Raw genomic sequence first — 25,780 nt, forward strand, 5'->3', positions numbered from 1 at the left:
GCAAGATTTACCACCTCAGACATCTTCAGTATCTCAGTGTTCTCACACACACACACACACACACACAGTCATATTCACGCTCGTGTGGCCGGAGATTGGAAGCAGATCAGGGTCAGAAAGAGATTAAGAAAGTGATTTTGTAAGGAAGCAGTTTGAAATTGATGGGCATTTAAACTTCTCATGATTAAGTGATGTTATGAGAGGACTGTGTGTATGGCTGGGCGATGTATTGAGCATTCATTATATATTCGTGATTATTTTGCTGGTGGTGTGAATATCCTCCTAATGATTTTAATGTGCTTTCAATTGGATCATTAGAGAAGTTTCATGATAATTTCTTTGTCTCATGTCATAAGTTACATTTTACAATATAGCCAAATAGAAAACCGCTATTTTAAATTCTAATAACTGTTGACATTACAAATAAATGCAACCTTGGTGAACATAAGAGACTTCTTATTACTATTTAACATTTATGTATTGATATATTGTGTGGAATTTAAACATAATTCTTCAGAATGTTCATAGTAAGAGGAAAAAAAGTGTAGAAAAAATACATTTGCTCGTTTTTAGCATTGCCTCTTTGGTCAGAATGATTGTTTCTTTGATGGGAAATAATGACCTTTTCAGAACAAGTACGTAAATATTGAGATTGGAAATGGTCAGGAGGCTGGAAAATACTGCAATATAATGTTTTTAGATATTGTTCAGTCCTCTGAGTGAGTAATGATGATTTGTCAGCATCTTGTAATAACCACAAGTGTATTTACCAATGTGTAGTTCAGAAATTGAAGAAGCAGCAGGTCTTTCACAATCCTCAGAGAGCCTGTTGATTGTGTCCTTCTGCAACCTGTAGATGTGTGTGTGTGTGTGTAACCTGAGGCTAAATACAGCAGCGCCGAGCCCTTCAAATCTCTTTAAAGCTTGGTGTTATTTATGGGGTCTCATGACACACACACACACACACACACACCTCGTCTCCGCTGATCCTCTTGACTTCATCCGCATCACAATTACCTTTTAAAGTTGAATTTGCATATACATATTCAAGTCATTATTATGGCCTTTTTCAGCATAAATACACATTTGTGTGTGTGTGTGTGTGTGTGTGTGTGTGTGTGAGACAGGCTGAGATCTCTCTCCTCCTCCTCCTCCTCTGCAGCTCTGTCATCTCTTGTTTTATCTGCTGACTGAACAATGCCTCCTATTCTGCCATCCCCATCTCTCTCCCGTCCCAGACGGCATGATCTGTGCTACTTGAGTTCACACAGATCTGTCCCAGCAGCCTCTGTGTTCCTCAGTAGAGCGTAACGCTCCAGACCCATTCATTTTCTCAACAGAGAAATGGATTTGAACAAAACAGCCTTGCATGAGGTTATGATGATACTGTAGAATCCACAAGTCTGTGTGGTTTAGTTAACGTGTTTAATTGCCAAAGATGCATGGTTGTTAGTGTTGTTTTGCTTGAGTTGTGCTGTACTACAGGAATATCTCGTGGCTGTTTCTGCTGATAAATACAGTGGTCATGTGATGTGACGGTCTGGACTGAGTCAGCTGTGATCAGCACTAGTGTGAAACTAATACTGCGTCAATGAGCACCTACACATCAGTCTGTGTGAGAGAGTGACACTCCTCGAGAAAACATCCAGCCTCAAATCAACAGAAGAAATGAAAAATAAGAAAGAAAGTCAGGCTTTTTCATTGGACTGTTTTTCTTTTGACAATTAAGCATGTTTCCTCAAATTTTTATTGCCATAATGTAACTAAATATTTGTACTTCATATCAAAAAGTGATTAAATTCAGTAACTCAGAATAATGCTTTTATTTACTGTAAAACTATAAAGTTTACTATTTTTGATGTAATTATGAATTGTGTAAAAGAAAATTCAGCATTTGAATAAAATATTACTATAAATAAATAATAAATATCTTAAAATACATAAATTGCACTTAATAATTTTTTTTATGTATAAATATTATTTAAATATTTGTATTATTTTATATTATTAATATTTTATATATAATTAATATGGTTAAACATAAATTTGCATTTGGATAAAGAATTGTTCTGAAAATAATGTCACACTAATAATATCTTAGTTGTTTAAAAAATGCTGCACTAAATCACATTTTATAATTTCTTTATTTTGATCTATAAATAAATATTATTTAAATAATAATATTATTATTTTATATTAATAGTAGCCTATTGTTTATATATTTAACATGATTTAAAAAATAAATATCTTGCATTTGAATAGAGAATGCTTAATTGTTTTGAAGATAATGTTAAAATAATAATACAGATCTAAACGGCCCTAAAATATCGAATGTTTTTATTTTATATATATATATATATATATATATATATATATATATATATATATATATATATATATATATATATATAATATATAATATATATATATATATATATATATATATATATATACAAATTAAAAAATATAGTTTTTATTAAAAACAAATAAATACATCTGCATTTGAATGTGAAATTAGCTTAGTTGTTATGAAAATGTCACAGTAATTATACAAAATATCAAAAAGACCCATGCTCATTTTCCCTCAATGGAATTTCCTGGACATTTTTTGGCAGGTTTTGTGAAAGCAGGACAATCTAACTGGTGTTGGTGATTTGAAGGGTTAATCTTCTGATTCTGGTGGGTTTGGATTGTAGCTTTTTGGTGGTATTGTTTGTGTCAGTTGTTTCGATGAACAGCAGCATTGTGTTTGACATGGTATGATGAGAGAGTGTGTGTGTGTGTGTGTGTGTTGAGTTGAACATTCTTTGTGTTTGTGTACAGTGAATGGGAGATTGTTTTAGTTGGGCTCATACACAATAACTCGGTTCTCTACAGTTACTGTCATTTGCTCTCAAAATTCTGAGTTTCATGACACAATTATAATTACATTTTAGGAACTCTTTGAGTTTTATAAAGGACAATGCTGACAGAGAACTAGAATGTTATTTTGATCAGACATGTTCATTTTATAATACACATTAGCCCTTGTGCATCTGACTGTGTTTGGTTAATCATATACCACCCATTTCCATCTGTTTGTTGTTCAAAGAAATCTTCCTTTCTTTGAAAAGCAAAAATGTAAAAAAAAAAATTCAAATAAAAGAAAACAAGAATAAAAATAAATAAAAAGATTTAGATTTAAAGGCACTTACATTGGATGTAAATGAAGCCAGTCTGTAAAAATACCCACTGTTTCAATAGTAAAGCCACAAGATGTTAAAGATATGCTTGTTAACATGATTTCAAGGTGAAATAAATCACTTCCTAACAATTCCTGCGTAAAGTTTTATCAACTTTTACAACATTGTTGCCATGATAGCAGAACCCAAACTCTTGGACTGTAATTTTTTTTTTTTTAGAATTATTTTAAATAATTAAACGAAAGGTTTGACCAGTGTATTTGGTTTTGCAGATTAATCTGACACCTCGTGGTGTTTGTTTTGACACGTGAGGCTACACGCTGCACAGCTCGGGAAACTTCAGACACTGATTTAAATTCAGCTGACAGAAAATCCTGCCACGCCACAGAGCACCATTCACATAGATTTCCATTAAATGACATTATATTTGTCTCAAATATTTGTTAATGTTCATAATGACTTGCTCTCTCATTGGCTGTAGGACATCGCTGATGAATTTTTTAGTCAGAACTCATACAGCAAAATTTTGAATTGCAGACAGATCCAGATGTTCAGCATGCCAAATATTTCATGGGCTTTGGGATACGCATCTGCAAGTCACACTGCATGATTTTTCCTCTTATGAATGAGCACCGATTTGCCTCCAATTTGGGGCATTTGTCATATGGAAGCCGTTTGATTGAATTTATCTCACAATTCTGACTTTATATCTCGCAGTTCTGTAAAAAAACAATTGTGAGATAAAAAGTTGCAATGACCTTTTTTTAAAACACATTTATTCAGTGGCAGAAACAGGTTTCTCCATAGTTTCGCAAAAACTGTCGGCGAGTGAAAATAGGGGCTTAACTCGTACAGTGAACACGGCATAAGATATTTTGTTATTTTAATTAGATAATCATAGTTCTAGAATAGAAGCAGTTGAAGTGTGAGAGTGCACATACAATATTACAATATCTGTATGTAATTTCAATCCTACGGTCTTTGTGAAGATATTTAAATAGGGCCATCTGTAAGCCTGACTGTTGAAATGAAATGGTACAACTTTACAAGAAGACTCCATTTGTAACATTAAAATTAATGAAAGTTGTGTAAGTATTGTTCCTTGTTAGAGTGTGTTAATAATCAAAATTTACTATTAATAATACATTTTTGCATTTGAAAGTTTCTTCTGTTATTAGTTAATAAAATACCAACTAACTTTAATGATTAATATAATAATTAGTATTGATATTTTTATTCATGTACAAAGTATGGGTCAGTATTTATTTTTATTTTTATAGTAAAGCAATATTTCATTCAGTATCCATTTTATTAGTTATCAGCCAGTGTGGATTAATCTAGCTATTTGTATCGGTAAAATCCTCTATTGGTTGACCTCCAGAATAAATGTATAATATATAAGTGAATAAGTGTGTTTATTAAATTAAAAGCTTTTAATTTTTGCCTTTAAATCCTCCTCATATTGACCACATTTACTTACATTGTTAGTTCCCCACTGTAACCTCAATCTTTTTCGCTCTCTTTTTTTTGCACATATTGACTTTAAATTGAACCCAAAAAATATTTCTTTACTTTCTTATGGCATGCCTAAACTTAAGGGGAAAAAAAAATGGTGTCAAATTTATTGTCATTTTTTTAGAACTTGTGAAACTTGTGAAACTGCATGTAACGCATTCAATTTAATGTGAAAAAGACTAAAATAGTATTATGTACTCCATTAATCTTTTTTATTTCCACCTTTGAAAAATCATCTTTAGTATTTTAGTTGTCAGATTTGTGTAGAAGCGTGTAATTTTTGCAACAAGTGTCACATTGTAAGTTTAATAACCAGTGAATTTTCACACAGCTTTTCCCAAACAATCCTTGAGGGTGTATACATCTCTTTTTACAGTCTGGAGCTTGTCTCCATCTAAGTGCTATTTTCAGCTGTCCTTCAGGAGACGGCAGATCCACGTTTGGAAAGCCTGAGCTCACGCAGCGAGAGCTATAATCAGAGCAAACCTCAGACAGTCAGGATGTTGATTCAGCAGCTCTGTGACTTACATTGAGGCCGTATCCTCAAGAAGCCGCTGGTGGCGCTTTATGGATGGGTCGGCGCAGACAGTAGGGAACGTGATTACAGGTCAGTGATTACAGTGTCATCTGAGACACTCACAGGAAACTGACTCAGAGCTTTATGTAAACATCAGCCTTGAATTAAATGTCTTGTCTGTGCATTCGAGAAATGGCCTGACCCTGGAAATGAGATCCAGGAAATTGGATCGGAATTTAATGTTTGAAGTGTGGAAGCGGAGAACATTAAGGGCTCTGTTTCATAACCTAGTGAGCTGCCTATGTAGGGAGAATTTTAAGGCATTGTAGACAAAGGCTGTTCCTTCTAAGATGCCGCCTTCTGGCCAAAATACATACAGAAACACAAAGGTCTTCAAAACAACCCGTCCAAAAAAAAAAATAACAGAATTATATTACTATTGTACCGTAGAATGTACTTCTCAAAGTAATAATAATAAAAATAATAAATGACAAAATTGTTAATGTTTTATGCATTCATTTGTTACTGACATTTTTCATAAAAAATGTGTATTAAATCATGAATCCAGAACAATTAACACACAATTTCTAAAATACACACAAACATACATGCATACATAAAATGCAAACGTTTATACATTATATAATTGTTTAAATATTTAAATGTTTTATGAATTGAATTGATTGGACAATTTTTTTGATTCATTAAAATTTTATTAAACTCTTGAAAGTATCCATAAAAATTCTAAATGGAAATCACAGAATTTAGCATATCGTAAAAGTGTGTGAGGAATGGAATGAAGCTAATGGAATGATTACAAATTATTTTCGTTTAATTAAAATAAAGCTAATAATAATAAAGCTAATAATTAATCTAAAGTACTAATATAGTGCTAAAATAATATAGTACTAAATAAAAATAAAGCTAAATAGAAATTTTATTAAACCAAAAAAAAAAAACAATAAAAATGACAAAACCACATAACAAAATGACCAAAACTTCAATCTAACAATAAATTCTAATTTAAAATGGATCAATACTATAAAATAATGCTATATAAAATAATACTAAAATTACTCTCCTAAAATCTAGTCTTAAAATGCTTTTGCGAAATGCAGCTCTGAACAATTTGTTCACGAATCAGGCGTTGCTTTCCCAGTGCAACCTGATTTAAATTGTCTATTGTGAGTCCCACATGGCGCCTGAGACGCTCTCGCTAACAACATCTCCAGCAAACCCCTCATTTAGAGATCCAAATCCAATCTAGTGAACAGGGCAGGAGGAGTTTTCCTAGAGAGATGTGGAATAGCTCCAGGGTTTCTCTGGGGTCTCTGTGACTGACAGCCTCTGATCGCTGGGCTTTCTGCTGGTTTCATCAGCTAGTTCCTGCTGAACCTGGACTCGCTCATGATGTACCTGCACACGCTTACGAGCGGCTTCATTCTGCCAGCTACAAAACGAAACGAAAAGGGCGAGTGCAGACATATTTCAGACGGAATTTTTATTAAACCTTCTGTATTTGGTTTTGGCACATAATGATAGAACTGATAGATGCTGACGAAGCAGAAAAATTAGGTGTCTTCTTTTTCTTTTGACTTCCAGCTAAGCAACAGCACTCTTCGTTTCAAGAGTGTAAGAGATGCAGTCATATCGTATTGATTATTTGATAGCACTACATTAACACCAGAGATAGTTGCCAACTGGATTGGAGTTTAATGGCCTTCCTGACAATGACTGATAAATTGGGAGGCTGTAATTAGAAATGTTAGGACACTTCCAGAAGGTGTGCCAGCCAAGCAGCCATTTGTCCATGTTAATCGCAGCCTGACTTTCATTAAGATGGTGAAGCCTAGGTCTATGTAGTAAGTATGTGTTATTGCATCTCAACCCACTAAAATCTGAGATATCTGTTCCTAAATCTGACTGCTAAGGGCTAGATTTACTAAACCGGATAAATCAGCGTTAGAGATTTACTAACAAATACACATTAAAGAACACAGATCATATCTATAATGACCAGCACAATCTATCAAGAGCAGCGCAAATTATGGCCTGCTTTAAGATAAAGCCAGATATTTGACAAAAAGAAAACGTTAGTAAATTGAGTTGCATGATTCATTTTAATACTGTCCTCCCATAAATTTTGAGTCTGAAAGGGAAACTCTTGCAAAAGCATATTCAATAAGGTCAGGCACAAAACTAACTGTGTCCACACATTTTCAGCGCTAATTCTTCTCTGCGCGTCTTTAGTAAATCGTGACAGTACTATTTTAACGCCAAAAGACAATTTGCGCTAACGCAAGCGGTTAGTAAATCTGGCGCGAAATCTTTCTCAGGTGTTCTGGAATTGAATTATATTCCAATATATTGGGAATATTTTTACTATATTAAGTGTTTTTCCATTTTTTTATTTTGATATTGTTTGCTCAAGTCCTTTTAAACGGGGTTATTATTGACAAAAATTAACCATGAAAGACATGGTCATTAGTTGAAATAAAAAAACAAAAAAAACGCAACATTTCAAATTTTTGGTAATTTTTAGTTGAATTACTACAATAACTAATACCAAATAAACTAAAAATTAATAACTTAATACAAACTACATTGGCAGCCGAAACGTTGAAATAATTATGATTCTTAGTTTTATTTTTAAATTCTGCATACTTTAAAGTTTCGAGTGGTAGTGTTTCATGATTTCCATAAAAAAAATAAGCATTAACTGTTTTCAACACTGATAATATTCAGAAATGTTTCTTGAGCAGCAGATCATCATATTAGAATGATTTCTGAAGGATCATGTGACACGAAAGACTGGAGTAATGATGCTGAAAATTCAGCTTTGAATCACAGGAATAAATTACATTTTAAAATATATTAAAATAGAAAACTGTAATTTTAAATGTAAATAATATTTCATAATATTTCTGTATATTTGAGCAAATAAATGCGGTCTTATTTCAAAAACATGAAATATATTTTTCAGACTTTTATCTGTAGAATGAAGTCACATGTTCTGACCTGTTTTGTGCAGAGGTTTATTTTGTGATCATGAGTGGCTGATAACGTAACTTGAGCACTGTTTCAAGCTTCCAGTGTTTCAGTGTCGAACTTCAGCTGCTGGTTTGAGGATGGGAGTGAAATTCTTGTGTAGATGTTATCTAGCACTGACCCACATTTCCACCAGTATTTACACCCTGCACAGATACAGTAACTACATCTGTCATGCTCAGCTGTTTCAGAGCTCTTCTTTGAAACCGTAGCATTGCAGGTTACAAACTGCATAATTTACAGTATAAACTACAGTCAAGCTACTCGTTTGAAAAAGCAGTAGTTCACGAAACAGCTAATTACACCAAATTGAGGGGAATTTTATTTTTAGTTATTATTATTTTTAGTAAAAAAAAATTTTTTCAATATTAAAAAGCATATATTTATTTATTTTTTTAATTTGAAAATTCAAATTTATTCACTGAACAGTTTTAAACTAATTACAAAAATGCATTCAGCATCTAATAATGTTTTTGTTATTGATGGGATTTAAAACCCGACTAATAACACACTCTTTAGGAAACTTAAAAGGCAAAATGAAAAGTGCTTTTTAAATCATTGTAAATATTACCCAAGATACCCGTGTTGATGTGAAACATTTCTCTCTCATTCCTCCGAAGTGTTTGCGGTTCATCCGAGCGCTGTGTATTAATGATCGTGTTGGGTATAGGGAATATTTGAGATGATGCTTTATGAAATATTAGTCAGTTTCTCTAGCAGATGCATCCGAACACAAACATGCAGTGGATCCCCTTTGAAGGTTGTTTATGATTGGAGCCGTAAACATGGCAGACTTGATTTCTTTAATCTCACTTCTGTTTCCTCTCTACTCCACCTGTCAAGTTTCTCTCTTTCTCCTCTTCATCTCTCGTTCCTTGCTCTCTTCTGCCTCTCCTCTTTCCTATCAACAGTTGGAGGGTTTCTGCTGTTCATTTTCTTTAACTATGACATATCACTGCTGTCCTGTCCTGCTCTGGATATCACAGCACTGCTTAGTTTTATTTAGGGCTCTGTCAGTCTGTTGATTTAATGATGACTACTGATGATGATGATAAGGATAGTGTTTTTTTTTTTTTTGCATTTATTTAAAGTTATGTCCGCTGCATGCATGTCAAAAGTTCTAAGAGAAGATACAAAATGTTTTTGACTGCAATTCACACCCAGCGGTAATTCAGCAAAAAATATTTTCCCAATGCACCACGTGAAAAATGAATTCCCATTTTCAGACCTTTAGGATCAGTTGATTTTGATGTGAGGGAGAGAGCAAAGACAGAACTGAAGATGGAGAGTGCCAATCTTCATAATATTTTATATTTATATATAAATAATATGTAATATTTATATATAAAACAATTAACATTTGATGTTTATAAAATTGCATATATATATATTTTTTTCTAAAATGTAAAACATTTAAGAATGATTTATGATCTAAAACGTTTGTATATGTACAGTGTATACTACTACAGTGGGGATCGAAAGTTTGGGCACCCCTTGCAGAATCTGTGAAAATATGAGTGATTTTCAAAAAAATAAGAGAGATCATAACTAAATGCAGGTTATATTTTATTTAGTACTTTCCTGAGTAAGATTTTGTACATAAAAGATATTAACATTTAGTCCACAAGACAAAAAAAATGCTGAAAGTATTAAAATAACCCCACTCAAAAGTTTGGGAACCCTTGGTTCTTAATACTGTGTTCTGTTACCTGATGATCCTCGACTGTCTTTCTGTTTTGTGATGGTTGTGCATGAGTCCCTTGTTTGTTCTGAACAGTTAAACTGAGCAGCGTTCTTCAGAAAAATCTTTAAGGTCCTGCAGATTCTTCAGTTTTCCAACATCTTTAGATATTTGAACCCTTTCCAGCAGTGACTTTATGATTTTGAGATGCATTTTTTCACACTGAGGACATTTGAGGGACTCAAACACAACTATTAAAAAAGATTGAAACATTCACTGATGCTCCAGAAGGAAACAAGATGCATTAAGAGCTGGGGGGTGAAAACTTTTGAAAACGATGAAGATGGCCAAATTTGTCTTATTTTGTTGAAAAATAATTTTTTTCCATTTAGTTCTGCCCTTCGTAAGCAACACAAGATACTTGTATGTTTCCCGGTACACAAATTAAGTACAATTTACCTTGATCTTCAAAATCCAAAAGTTTTCACCCCCCAGCTCTTAATGCATCTTGTTTCCTTCTGGAGCATCAGTGAATGTTTGAATCTTTTTTAATAGTTGTGTTTGAGTCCCTCAAATGTCCTCAGTCCTTTAGGATCAGTTGATTTTGATGTGAGAGAGAGAGCAAAGACAGAACCTCAGTCTCAGTCAAAGATTCTGCAAAGGGTGCCCAAACTTTCGATCCCCACTGTATATATAGATAAAACAATAATTGTTTTAATGAATATATTTTAAAATAGAAAAAAAATGTGTTAATAACCACCAGCAGCTCTGTACTTTTCACTCTCTCTCTCTCTCTCTCTCTCTCTCTCTCTCTCTCTCTCTCTCTCTCTCTCTCTCTCTCTCTCTCTCTCTCTCACTCACTCACTCACTCACTCACTCACTCACACGCACGCACATCACACACAACACACACACAACACACACACACACACACATTTGCGGTTTTCTGCTGGGTGTGTCTGTGTTTCTGTGTGAGATATGCTCTGTTTCCTGCCGCTCTTTGAAGTTCAGTGGAGCAGGACGACCCTCACCAATCACAGGCATCCCAGCATGCTACAGGCCGCACTTCTTTACACACAGGGCTGGTGGATCACTGTTCACTGTGTGTGTGTGTGTGTGTGAGAGAGAGACTCTGCACTGAGTGATGCAGAATAATTCAGCTATACAGTTAGACTTAAAGTTGAGTCTGCAGCATTTAAAACAGGAACGAAGTCTCACATAGGCAAGTCAAGCCACTTTTACAAAGAGCACTTTGTTCAAGACAGAAAATAGCAGTTTAAATGTTGCACACACACATATATAGGAGGAAAGATAATAAAAAAAATATGAAGAGATTGATTATGTTGATCAAAAGACAGAAAAATGTCAAATTTGCCATCACTCCCTTCACCTTTGGATTAGAAACCATCCTGCAGCAGCGCCAACTAGTTTTATGTACTGTAATGTTATTGTTAATTATAAGAAAACAAAATAAAGTGTAATTGTACATAAAAAAAATGAATATGTTAAGACTTTGGGGGATTTATGGTATTAATAAATGCATAATCACAGTCTGTTGAAAGGGTCCAAATGTAATACAATAGCGTCAGCACAGTTTAATCAATGATATTACTGAATATTAATAGTCTTTTAGGACTTCTTTAGATTAGTCAGGCTTTTTACTACTTACTTACTTATAGTCTGGTCCTTATTTTGGCTTAAAACGCCTACTTAGACAGGACGAAGTGACCATCCGGTTTGTTCTGTTTAGACAGACTGTCCATAGAAGCAGACTTATCCTAAAAAATTATACCACAATAATAGATTACCTGGGGGGAAGAAATATTAAAATGAAAAATTATTAAACGTGTTTGGTGTTTGAATTTTTGTCTTCGGCAAAAGTGGCTCAACAATCAAAAATAAAGCAGAACTATAAGAATGAACTTGAAGCTATGTTCACTCAGGAATTGTTAGTAAATTTCACAAATAATTATACAAATGGCAAATTAAGCAACTGAATTAAACTTGAAATTTAGTAGAAAAGTATAAAGACCAAAATACTATCTTGAAGAGCTTACTTATGTTATCATATCTCAGTCATTCAGATTGTGACCGGCAGTTTCAGTCGTCTCATGCCATTTTTGTGTACAAAATACACAGTGTCAGGGAACAGACTGAAATGAACCCTTTCATTTCTCAGTGAGGCGTGAAATACCATCAACAGAATGCATGTCCCTTAGTTATCTTATATAATGCAGGTTAATTGAGGGTTAAAGTAAGCGTCTGTCACACAATGAGAGCGTCAGTCTGTCTGTGATGGAGACGGATGGCACTCATGCTCACACAGACGCTCTTAAAGAGCTTCATCGTTTTCTTACTGCATCACAAACCCCAGTTTAGCCCATGATCAGCAGCGCTCTGATGAGACCTGCTATAACCGTGCTGTTTTGATCATTGATCTGTCACAGTGGGGTTATGAAGGACTCGGGGAGTCAAATGAACTCTCATAGTGGTGACATTGCCACTTGATCTCTGAGGGGGGTTTCAGAGACCACCCCCCCCCCCCCTTCAGCCAAAGACCCATGAATGATTAATGAAATCAGCAATAATCAATATCTATTTTAGTTTCACGCACTTAAACCCTTGACTAACATATATACAATGCAAGCATATACATTTCTGATGGAATCTGAATTATGAACTTGATTTAATTTACAATCATGAAGCATTTTCACACAGAATTGAATTAACCACATTATTGCTTTCTTTTCTTTTTCTTCTGTTTCTTGACTTTTTATTAATTTGTCTCTATTTTTTTGTTCTGAACGTGTGTTTTTTTATTTCATTGTTTTATTGTTCAAAGTCTTGACTTTTTCATTTTGTTTATTTTTGTCCTTTTTTTTATTCTTTAATTTAAAAAATAATAATTTGATTGGTTTCCTGCTATCTTTCTTTCTTGATTTTTATCCTTTTTTTTTGGCTGGCTCTCTGTCATGCTGAGATGGTTTAAGCGAGGTTGTAATATAATAGATTCGGTGTAGAGAGAAGCAGATAACTGTCTATTAGATGTGTGTCCTTGACCCCTGTCCTTGACCTCTGTCTCAGGCCAGCGCTCGTCTGGAGTTAAACACACATTTATTCATTGCTTTGTCTGAGATCAGGGCAGTATGGGGGTTTATGTGTGGGTTCAGTGACATATACACCAGTAGTCTGATTATTGTGAATAACAGTATTGAACTAAATGTTACAGTATGCTCCCTTCTGTCCCATTCACATGCCATTTGCCATTGTTTTGATTATTTGCTGAGAAATGCGGTTCTTTTACTTTCGTTTTGTCATTTGTTTGTTAAACTACAATACAAAATGCTCGTTGAATGCAGTAGGTTTTTTTTTTTACTGCGTTTTTTTTTTTTTTGCATCAAATTTGTTATTTTTTTTTTATTTTATTTTTTTTCTTGAAGCAACTTGTTCTGACATTTTCTAAAAAAAAACAAAAAAAAAACTGAAATGTCGTATATTAACTAACTAAGGTATAATCCTGGCTTAATGTAAACCCTGTCTGTGAAAGCAGGCCCAAGTGTTTTTCTCTTCTGCCATGTTTTTTAACCAATGCATGCAACACTAGCACATGCGCACCTAAGGCACAGTGATATAAATAGTTACTGTTATTATGGACATAAATACAGTTTTGTGTTGACATGAGCATGAATGAGTTCCTGTCCTGTGCAGGTGTTGATCAAAGAGCAGTGAATGAAAGACCTGTGTTTTAATGGAGGATTGTGTGATGTTTGTCATATGTTGCTTTAGTATTTATTACATTTATTTGTTCAGATAGTGAGCATGTTTAGTGTTTTACTGAAGGAATACAACACCCATTGAGTGCCATGAAACAACTTGGAAGATCAAAGACCATTATAAATATAACTTTGACTGGACTCAACTGAAAGAAGAAAGTCATATACACCTAGGATGACTCGGGTTTGAGTAAAACACCGCCTTATTTAAATTTTTGGGTGAACTGACCCTTTAATGTATTTAGTTTATTCAAACGGATATAAATTAATCAAAAAGTAAATTTACATTTGAAGTAAATTTATTCAACATCATATCATATCATATCATATCATATCATATTAAACCTTATTTATTATTAACATTTATTTTAAAAAGCTTTATTTTCTGTATGTGAAATTTTAATTAAATTTATCATGGTTTTTGCATTAATGACTTGTCTCTAAAGCATATTCTTGACATAGTTGGCCTGATACAGCACAGAAACACACACGCACACACACTCACACTCATTATCTGAACAAATAAACCTAACAAAATATAATTTATTTTATATAATATAATAAAAAATATGATTTTTTAATTCATTTTATTTTAGACCAGGACATGTTTTTGTGAGATGTACCCTTCTGCATGAGCGAGTTAGTGTGGGCAGCAGGTATTGCCATGTTTTTGGTCATGCTTGCATCATATGCATACATGTGAATCCTGTGTGTGTCCTTGTGCAGAGCTGCCAGAGAACTGGACAGACACGCGGGAGACGCTGCTGGAGGGGATGGTCTTCCAGCTGAAGTATCTGGGCGTGACGCTGGTGGAGGAACCCAAAGGAGAAGAGCTCTCAGCCGCTGCTGTCAAGAGAATCGTTGCCACAGTAAGACAAACATACATCCCCAGACAATGAACGACTGAAATGAATAACAGGGCACAGGTCATGTACACTGTTTTTTAAATGTAGTCATTATGCTTTCTTAAGAGGCCTGAAATGTGCTTTATAGTCCTCAAGTAGGATGATCCTGGAGTTTTACTTCCTGTCATCTTAAACAGACTACCATACACTCTGAAAAATAAAGGTTCTAAAAAGACAAAAAAGGGAACAGTTCTTAAAAGAACCATTTTCTGCTATAAAACCCTTTTGTGCAATTGAAAGGTTCCATGAATTTGAAAGGTGCCTCATGGATGCCTTTAAGTAACATGGCTAGCTCTATTGTGTCTCTTTGTCTCTTATGTGTTTTAAGTGGTACTAATGGGAGTGTGTGTGTGTGTGTGTGTGTGTGTGTCTCAGGGGATTTCTGGGTGTGGTTCAACAGGCTAGATCCTGTCATGACTTAATGTTGTTTCGAGGTTATGAAACACTCCACATTGTTGCGATTCAGCAGTAAAAATCAGTTGCATACTGAATGGACTGTGCAAGCTTGTGTGTGAGTCAGTGCCCTCGAAACCAGAAGTGGAATATTCTTACTTAATAACTCTTTATTTTTGACTATAAATGTGATTGATTGTCTTGACTTACTGAAGATGATATATAAGAAGACAAATGGCCATTAGTTTAGCGGTCTGATTGTCAACAGCGAAGCCTCCTAGCAGCCAAATTGTGTTCTTCAGTGTACAGTTATCAATTATTGTGACTTTCAGGGTATGACTTTCTGAATCCCCTTAAAACATTAGGTGATAAAAAAAATTTCAATGTATAAAATCATATTTTTATCATTCAGAAATAAAAAAATTATGCTTCTTCATATCACTTCCTATCAGATCATTGGAATGTAGTTAAGTGCATTTCAGTTACCAAATCAATAGCTCATACATTCTGTTGTGGTTATTCAAGATTCAAAATAATTTAATGCATTCCATATTTTATATAACCAATGCTTTCAATTTATTTATAATATAATCAATTGTTAACTTTTTAGTTTTTTAAACATTTCTTTCCATTAGAATAACTTTTATACTTTTATTGTATGAATACATTTTTTTATATTATTTTGACATTTTAAATTTTCATTTGAATTAAAAGTTTGTACTTTTGTCATTTTTATTATAATTTTGTTATTTATATTTTGCTTTAAATTATTATTATTATTTTAGTTTTAGTAATTTTATTACTCAAGCATTTTTTTTATTTCAGTTTGTTTATTTAGGATAATAAAATTAATATATATTTTTTTTCAATCTGATTTTTATATTTTATTTTATTTTATATCAGACTTATTTTGGTTAAAGAAATCTTTTAAAATATATTTAGTAAACAATATCAATAATATGCTCATCTTCCAAGATGCTGAAAAAACTAAAATCTAATTTCTAAAACTTCCAAAACCTGACGGAAAATGGAATATCTGTGTTGAATAAAAAACATTTTAAAGCTGTGTCTTCTGTCTTTCTCTCGCAGGCTAAAGCTGGTGGGAAGAAGCTTCAGAAGGTGACGCTGAAGGTTTCTCCTCGAGGGATTATTCTCTATGACAGTGTATCAAACCAGCTAATAGAGAATGTGTCCATATACAGGTGAGTAACCTGCGGCTGTTTGTCATGTCGCCCTGTCTGACACGGAGTCTGTGCTGTCTGAAAATCATCAGCAATGCAGAGATTCTGCTTCAGGTTTCAATGTCATAGAATGGTTCCTTTTACAACTAGGGCCCCTAATTGGTCCCAAATCATTGTGGTATTTATGACATTGCATATATATGGTTTACCCCTTCTCTTTTGCAATAAAAAAGAAAGGATTTGTTGTTGCCTGCTGAAATCCTGCCATCCATCATTTAGGACGGTGCGACCTCAGATTGCTGAGAGAGAGAGAGAGAGAGAGAGAGAGAGATGTTTGTGTCAGGATCCCTATCGATCTGTTTTAGTGTCTCTGAGGCTCAGACAGACACTCTCTGACCCTCACCTGGGACTGCAGCTATTATTGGAAGCTCGCACACGCTCAGTGCGCTCACACGCCGGCTGTGGTGTGTGTCATGAATAAACATGAGCTAGGTGTCGCCCAGCCGCTCTCTCCACTCTAATTACACCAGCGATACTCCAATCATGTGGCTAATTTTCATCAAAACACAAGGTTTCAGTTCACCCTAAAATCAAAAACTTTGTTCTAAGAATAAAGAAACTAAAATGAAGCCTAGATTTAGATCCATTAAGATGGTTTGCATTGTGATATTATTTTTCATGAAAAATATGCACATTCGCAGACATGTTTTTTTTTTTGTTAAATTCTGTTAATGTAGTAATTTTATGGAATTACAATATATATTCTTTTGTTGGTTTTGTTTGTCTCTACTGTCCTCATTTGTAAGTCGCTGAATATATATTATATATTCACTGAATATATATTATTATTATTATTTTTATTATATTTCATGTTTTGAATGGTTTCCGCATCCACAAAAATATTTATAAATAGCAGCAAAAAAATTAAATAATTAAAGTTAAATGTGTGTATGTATATGTATATATATATTAGTGCTGTCAAACGATTAATTGTGATTAATCGCATCCAAAATATATATATATTTTTTACATAATATGTGTGTATACTGTGTATATTTATTATGTATAAATAAATACAAACACATGCATGTATATATTTAAGAAAAAATATGTTCTCTATTATGTTAATATAAAATATAAGAATATAAATAGATAAATACTTTATGTGTGTGTATTTATATATATATATATATATATATATATATATATATATATATATATATATATATATATACAGTACACATACATATGTAAACAAAAACTTTTATTTCGGATATGATTAATCGTTTGACAGCACTACTATATATATATATATATATATATATATATATATATATATATATATATATATATATATATATATATATATATATATATATATATATATAATTATTGTTACACACAGCACCAGTTTTCTACATTTGATATAATGAAGAAATGTTTCTTGCACAGCAAATAAGTATATTAAACTTCAGTTTTGCATCACAGAAATAAATTACATTTTAACATTTATTAAAATATAAAAGAGTTCTCTTAAATCGCAGTAATATTTCACAGTATATATAAAGTATGTGAAAGGTTTTGTAAGTGTCTGTAAGTACAGTGTGTGTGAGTTTTGAAATGTGAAACCGGACAGATGGCGGTCGTCCATCATTAGTCCCGCCCCTGCTGCTGTGGGGCCGCCCTGTGACAGGCTGAGCCAGCTGTCACTCAGGGCCGAGGGGAGAAATCAGCACTGGAGGAGTACATGAGTTTACTTCACATTACAAATAGATGACAACAGGAAACCAGAGACGATGCAGTCACAGACCAGCTATCCTGTGTGTGTGTGTGGGTGTGTGTTATGGTTTGGTGGGTCAGCTTTCTGTCAAAGTGCTGATGGGGTGTTGAACATGGAGAGCTCAGCACTGCTTGTACGCTTTTTTTAAATCTCAGAGGAGGTGACGTGATGGTCTGCTGTATACAAGTGTCTGCACAAGTCATTTAGTGGTGGATAATGGACAGCGGGTGTGTTTTTCTGGATGGAGACCAATCTGAGACCATCTGGAATGATTTCCCCTAGATTCCTTTAAACTGGAGGAGATAAACAGAGTTTTAGGATTTAGATCCCTGACCAAATGAAAGGTTATACGTGTTATTGATCATGTGAACTACTTTATTTGCAGCTCATGCTTCTAATGAAGCTCAAGGTGCTCTTTGAAACATCTTAGATCATGGTGGAGAACATTATCAGCAGGTTTTGACCATGTGCTGCTGTCATAAAAAAAAAAAAAAAAAAAAGAAAACTAATTATGCTAGTAAAAATTGCATCTTCACTAGTGGAATGCATTTATTTGATTATATGTTAAAGAAAAATTGTGAAATACTATAACAATCTAACAGATTTCTATTTTAATATTCTATATTCTTTTAATATTCTTTTCTATATTTATACTATTTTAATATAAATGTAAAATAGAATTTGTTTCTGTGATGAAAAGCTGAATTTTCAGCATCATTACTCAAGTCTTCAGGGTCACATGATCCTTCAGAAATCATTCTGATTTGCCGATTTGATGTTCAAGAAACATTTCTGATTATTAGCCAATTTGAAAACAGTTGTGGTGCTTTATATTTTTCTATAAACCATGGTTCATTTTATTTCCAGGATGCTTATATGAATATGAAGTCCCAAAGAGCAGCACTTATTTGAAATATGGTCTTTTGTAGCATTAGCAATTGTTTTTAGCAGTTAAATGCATCTTTGTGGAATAAAAGTATTAATTTCTTAAAAGAATAAAAATAAAAAAAAACGTTTGAATGGTAGTCTTAGAAAGTATATTATACAGGAACTATTTACTGTATGTTTACATAGGTTGTCTTCTTCAGATCGACTTTGCTCATACAGTATGTTGTTTGTTGTCTGCAGGATATCATACTGCACGGCTGATAAGATGCATGATAAAGTGTTCGCCTACATCGCTCAGAGTCAGCGCAACGAAACGCTGGAGTGTCACGCGTACCTCTGCACAAAGAGGAAAGTGGTGAGTGTGTGTGTGTGTGTTCATATGAGACACTCCCTTCCTTCAGTCTATAAATAACGTTATACGTTAAGACCACACTTCCTCTGAGAGAGACAGAAACCAATGTCTTTCTATACATGACAAGAAATGTGGCGTTGACACCTCTCTTCCCTTTTCCCCGTCTGTCTCAGGCTCAGGCGGTGACGTTAACCGTGGCTCAGGCTTTCCGTGTGGCGTTTGAGTTTTGGCAGGCTGCTAAAGAAGGTATCTCTTGTTTATCTTTCTGTCTGTTTCTTGCTGTCTTTGTAATGGGCTGTGAGGCACGAATTCAGGCGTGTCCTACTTAAAGCTGGAGTGGATGACTTCCACACCACTAGCAACACCAAACACAATGACTGTTTTCAAACAGGTTTCTCAAATGCTTCCTCCATCTGCTATTGGTCGTTTATACTAGTAGCCCTGCCCCAAAAGTTTCTCTATTGATTTTTTTTTTTATATTAGTTTTGCAATATGTCTATGTACCTTTTGTTAATTTAATTTTAGTTTTTGTACAACGAAATGAGTCAACTAAAAATATGTACATATATAAATAAGGATCAGTGCAACTAACTGAATTAAATAAGTTTATTTTTATGGTTTATTTTGTTTCAGTTAAAGTTTATATCAAGAATTAAAAAAAAAAATTGTTAGCATTCATATATATTTAACCCACAATATACATCAGGAAAAAGTCAATTATGTCATTCCAAGTAAAAAAAACAAACATTTTAAAATGATTTAGTATTGTTTCTATATTGCTATATTTATGCATATACATTTATTGTATATACATAATAAATATAATGTATTAATTTGAAATATTTTAGTGGAAACTGTGGAAAATGCACCTTTATTAGTTTTTGAACTAGATTTTAAATATGTTGCATCATAAATTTTTAACTTAATTGGCTACAACAATAAAAAACACTTTTTCAAGTGGTTTCAGACCAAGTGTTTTTTTTTAAAATTTTGAATATATATTGGACATTCACCTAAAGGATTATTAGGAACACCTGTTCAATTTCTCATTAATGCAATTATCTAATCAACCAATCACATGGCAGTTGCTTCAATACATTTAGGGGTGTGGTCCTGATCAAGACAATCTCCTGAACTCCAAACTGAATGTCAGAATGGGAAAGAAATGTGATTTAAGCAATTTTGAGCATGGTATGGTTGTTGGTGCCAGACGGGCTGGGTATTTCACAATCTGCTCAGTTACTGGGATTTTCACACACAACCATTTCTAGGGTTTACAAAGAATGGTGTGAAAAGGGAAAAACATCCAGTATGTGGCAGTCCTGTGGGCGAAAATGCCTTGTTGATGCTAGAGGTCAGAGGAGAATGGGCCGACTGATTCAAGCTGATAGAAGAGCAACTTTGACTGAAATAACCACTCGTTACAACCGAGGTATGCAGGAAAGCATTTGTGAAGCCACAACACGCACAACATTGAAGTGGATGGGCTATAACAGCAGAAGACCCCACCGGGTACCACTCATCTCCACTACAAATAGGAAAATGAGGCTACAATTTGCATGAGCTCACCAAAATTGGACAGTTGAAGACTGGAAAAATGTTGCCTGGTCTGATGAGTCTGGATTTCTGTTGAGACATTCAGATTGTAGAGTCAGAATTTGGTGTAAACAGAATGAGAACATTGATCCATCATGCCTTGTGACCATTGTGCACGCTGGTGGTGGTGGTGTAATGGTGTGTGTGTGGGGGGGGATCTTGGCACACTTTAGGCCCCTTAGTGCCAATTGTGCATCGTTTAAATGCCACGGCCTACCTGAGCATTGTTTCTGACCATGTCCATCTCTTTATGACCACCATATACCCATCCTCTGATGGCTACTTCCAGCAGGATAATGCCCCATGTCACAAAGCTCAAATCATTTCAAATTGGTTTCTTGAACATGACAATGAGTTCACTGTACTAAAATGGCCCCCACAGTCACCAGATCTCAACCCAATAGAGCATCTTTGGGATGTGGTGGAACGGGAGCTTCGTGCCCTGGATGTGCATCCCACAAATCTCCATCAACTGCAAGATCCTATCCTATCAATATGGGCCAACATTTCTAAAGAACGCTTTCAGCACCTCGTTGAATCAATGCGACGTAGAATTAAGGCAGTTCTGAAGGCGAAAGGGGGTCAAACAGTATTAGTATGGTGTTCCTAATAATCCTTCAGGTGAGTGTATATATTTATAAAGTCATGTCACTCTATTTATGACTTTAAAAATGGCATTGTCTTGTAGACCAATTAAGTTTAAGGAACTATACATTTTCTTTATTTCATAAAGGGGTGGAGGACAAAAGAGATTTTACTGCAGAGAAAGTAGAGCAGCTCCAGTCGTTTAGATCAGAAGAATATATATGTAATTTACTGCATGTTTGAACGTGTGTGTGTGTGTGTGTGTGTGTGTCCTGAGGCCTGCAGAGATTTACTCATTTCATCTCTCTGCACCTGGCAGCTCCTGCAGGCTGAACTCAAGACTCTTCTCTCCATTTCATTGTTTTACTGCAGGGTCCAAAATATACACAAATGACACACAATTGTGAAATAAAGAAATAGTTCACCCAAGAATGCTAACTATTACCAAATCTGTTCCCATAAAGAAACAAACTGTGTAATAGTTCTCTTCTTGTGTGAGAACGGTTTCTTCAAACACATTCATTGTAATGGTTTATGACTGCGGTAACCTCAAAGAGAAGAACCAGAAACACCATTATGATCCTGCAGGAACCAGATCTGAGCACTTCACCACCCTCCACACTTCCCTCTTTAGTCATAGAGCTTAGACAGTATATGAGTGTGGTATATATACACTTCCTCATGAAGAACGCTGTTTAATGTTTTAGTTTCATTTCCATTTGTATTAATTTAGACTGAGATCAAGGCCACTGCACTGTTATATGCTGCATGTGTTAAATATTCAAATGTACATTTAAGGCTGGTTTCTCCTTGCCCTGGTGCACATTTATACTCACTGACCTCAATTTTTATAAAAATGTTCGTATATTTATAAATATGAATATATATAAGAGAATATTAATTAAAGTTTTGAGAGGAATATGATGTGGTGAAAATATATAATGTTTGTTTAGAGGCCAGTGACTAATAATAAGGATGCCAAAGATGATGAAAATGACATTTTTGTCTGTTTTATTCTTGTTGGTTTTATATATATTCATAATTTTCAAGTAAAAGTAAAAACTATTTTTAAAAAGTAGTTAATTATTTACTTCCATGTATATTTTAACCTAAAATGTAAAAAAAAAAGTACATAAAAAAATGGGCTACATAATTCGATTTGTAAATTTTTATGATTGGTAATCATGATTATTTTGCTAAAAAATAAGAATAAAAAACTAAGTATTCCCACCTCAAAAAGAATGATGAAGGAATGATTAGACTGAGAGACGTTTTAAACTTCATTCTTTTAGTTACTGTTTAATGCAAGCATACTATCAACAATAGAAGCTTTATATTTCTGCTTGTAAACCTTTGTTTTCAGAGAAAGAGAAGCAGGTGAAGTGTGGATCTGATGGAGAAGCGGCCAGCAGCTCTCAGTCGGAGAGTTCAGTCAGTCTGGGCAGCACCAAAGGAGGAGGTCAGCACACCTTTTTATGCTTTGTCGGGATTTTCTGTAGACCGAATGAGTTTTATGCTGTACAATATGTTCTGCATGATGATTTATGAGCTACTTTCATCATAGGGCCCTAAAATGTTTACACAGAGTCAAAAAAATTCAGCTATTGCAATCCTTGTGTGGACATTTGGTTTCCTCGAAGTAGATTTTACCTGGACCACACACACACACACAACATCCCTCTCCACACAAGTGTGTATTAAATATCAAACTTGGTCTTATTGGACGTGGTTGTGTTCTGTCACACAGTATTTTTGGTTTCAGTGTGGATAGACAAATTACTAGTTGCTAGAGACATGATAATATGAGGATATTCTTGATAGGTTTGGGACAGTAAGATTTATTATTATTTTTCTTTTATAGAAAGTAATACTTTTATTAATTAATGGTGCATTAAATTGATCAAAGTGACAGTGAAGACATTTATAATGTTACAAAAGGACATTCTGTAAATCAAAAATATGGTTTTCACAAAAATAAAAGCGACAACAACAACAACAAAAACAGCTGTTTTCAACATTGATAATCATGCTTGTTTCTTGAGCAGCAGATCAGAATATTAGAATGATTTCTGACATTTATGTACAACTGAAGACTGGAACAAAGCTAAAAATTCAGCTTTGCATCACAGACATAAATTATATTTGAAAATAAATTCAAATAGAAGACAACTATTTTAAATATTAAAAATATATCACAATTTTTACTGCATTTATCAATACATGCAGCCTTGGTGCACATAAGAAAGAGAAAAATTCTTGCCGACCTGAACATTTGACTGAGAAGTGTATAGATAAGATATGAAAAAACACAATAAATGACGTCAGTTTTAAGATTCTTTGTTGCTTCCAGGCACTAATTAAATTTGCATGGGTTTTTTTGGTCACAACATGCCTAGGCTTCTTTGACCCATCCAGCAATGGTAATTATAATACCATGGTATGCTTCAAAGTACCTTACATTACCACTTAAAGACCCCGGTATTATCATCTGATACCATCACTGGACCATGCTACTTTTTTGTAAGTGTGCCACAGGACCCTGGATGGATCTCAGGTTACAGAAATAAACCTGGGCGGCAGAGTTTAGTGAACGAATGAACCCTTGAGGACCAGGATGAGCCAGACGTGTGTGTGCATGAATAAAGCTCTGTGTGTTCCTAAATCCCATCAGATATCAGAAACATGAGTCTTCTTAGCGGCTGATCTCATCTCGTGAAATATGAGTCCAGGACAGAGATGGACAGGTTTAACGGCTCAGGATCAGAGAAAGATGTGATTGTGCTTTTGTTTGACTGGAGTCTGTGAGCGTGTCGCGGCTTGATGTTGATTCATTCCCTACATGCACAGATCTGTATGATCACTTCAGGTGTGGAGATATGAAAATATCCTGTTTAAAGGTTGAGTTATGTGTCTGTGATCGCCTCATGTTGATCCAGGAGGCCTGAACCTGTAATAAGTGTAATGTACATTTTATAAATAAATCTGCCATTAGCCTAACTGCTGGTGATGGTTTCCAAAAAACTGAATTGAGAATCAGAACAAGCTGTTTTATGGACTTACAAATAAAAAAACATCCACATTTTTATTTATTTTGTATTCATTTTTTGCATGATTTGTTTTTACTTATTCATTTAATGTATATTTTTTAATAATTAAATAATTTTAAAAAAAGTTAAATTTTAAATATTTATTTACTTGTTTCATTTCTTTAATGCTTTTATTTTTTAAATTATTTTTACTTATTTTCTTACAATGTATTTGATTATTATTTATTCATGCATTTTAATTATTTATATATATATATATATATATATATATATATATATATATATATATATATATATATATATATATATATATATATATATATAAATTTATTACATATTCATACTTATTTTATTTATTTGTATTTATTTATTTACATTTGTGTGTGTAGAGGTGGCCACTGGGGATCTACTGGACCTTGAAATTGGAGTAAAGGATCACTCAGGAAAAGACGCCACACACCCGGCACAGAACCTCAGCACAGAGAACAACAACACTGTCTGGGTAAACACACACACACACACACACACTCACAAACACATGTTGGTTTTGTGAAAAGTGGGGACATCCCATAGGCGTAATGGTTTTTATAATGTAGAAACAGTATATTCTATCGCCCTTCACCAACCCTACACCTAACCCTAACCCTCACAGGAAACTTTGTGCATTTTTACTTTCTCAAAGAAAAACTCATTCTGTATGATTTATAAGTGTTTTGAAAAATGGGGACATGGGTTATGTCCTCATAAGTCACCCTCTCCTTGTATTACCTGTGTCATACCTATGTCATTATACAGAGTTGTGTCCTGATATGTCACAAAAACAAGAGCACACACACACACACACACACACACACACACACACACACAAATGCTTTAGATGTACTTCACCGGTTGATTTGAATAATTACTTAATACTTGTCAGTGTTAATTAAAATGATTTTTCAGTAATGCTGTTTATGTCAGCAATTCTGAGAAATCTCTGTGGTGTCTTTTGCAGGAACTTGAGGATGGTCTAGATGAGGCTTTCTCAAGGTTAGTAAAATTATATTTGGTGCTATATCTGTCGCTTCTGCACTATAAACCCAGCACAGTGAACTTTAACAGGTCATGCTATAACTTCAGCGCAGATGTGGAGTATAGGCCACGACTATTCCTGGCGCTCCATTATATGACCACAGCGGTATTTGTGATGGACAGATTCGGCTCTGAGAATAAGCTCTATGGTTGGTCTTATATAATTACATAACTCTGACTATTTTTGCACCCCAACTCACAGTTTCTGTTTTCATAGAAAAGAAAAAGACATCTGGAGCAGACACAGAAATCTGCGTAACAAT

At 34.1% G+C, this 25,780-nt stretch overlaps 1 protein-coding gene across 3 annotated transcripts in view; it reads left to right on the top strand.

Annotated features, from left to right (window-relative positions):
- Positions 1-25,780, top strand: part of LOC113056666 (low density lipoprotein receptor adapter protein 1-B-like) — a 41,984-nt gene that overhangs the window by 10,509 nt on the left and 5,695 nt on the right. Inside the window, exons 2-9 of one of the 3 annotated variants that reach the window (XM_026223462.1) lie at positions 14,443-14,585; positions 16,104-16,216; positions 19,104-19,218; positions 19,389-19,461; positions 22,760-22,855; positions 24,833-24,945; positions 25,441-25,475; positions 25,548-25,666. In XM_026223462.1, the coding sequence (XP_026079247.1) occupies positions 14,443-14,585; positions 16,104-16,216; positions 19,104-19,218; positions 19,389-19,461; positions 22,760-22,855; positions 24,833-24,945; positions 25,441-25,475; positions 25,548-25,666 (807 nt within the window). The remainder of the gene's footprint in view (positions 1-14,442; positions 14,586-16,103; positions 16,217-19,103; positions 19,219-19,388; positions 19,462-22,759; positions 22,856-24,832; positions 24,946-25,440; positions 25,476-25,547; positions 25,667-25,780) is intronic. The other 2 variants (XM_026223463.1, XM_026223464.1) reach the window with 2 other exon arrangements.

This window comes from Carassius auratus, chromosome 38, assembly GCF_003368295.1.
Source record: "Carassius auratus strain Wakin chromosome 38, ASM336829v1, whole genome shotgun sequence".
NCBI classification, from domain to species: Eukaryota; Metazoa; Chordata; class Actinopteri; order Cypriniformes; family Cyprinidae; genus Carassius; species Carassius auratus.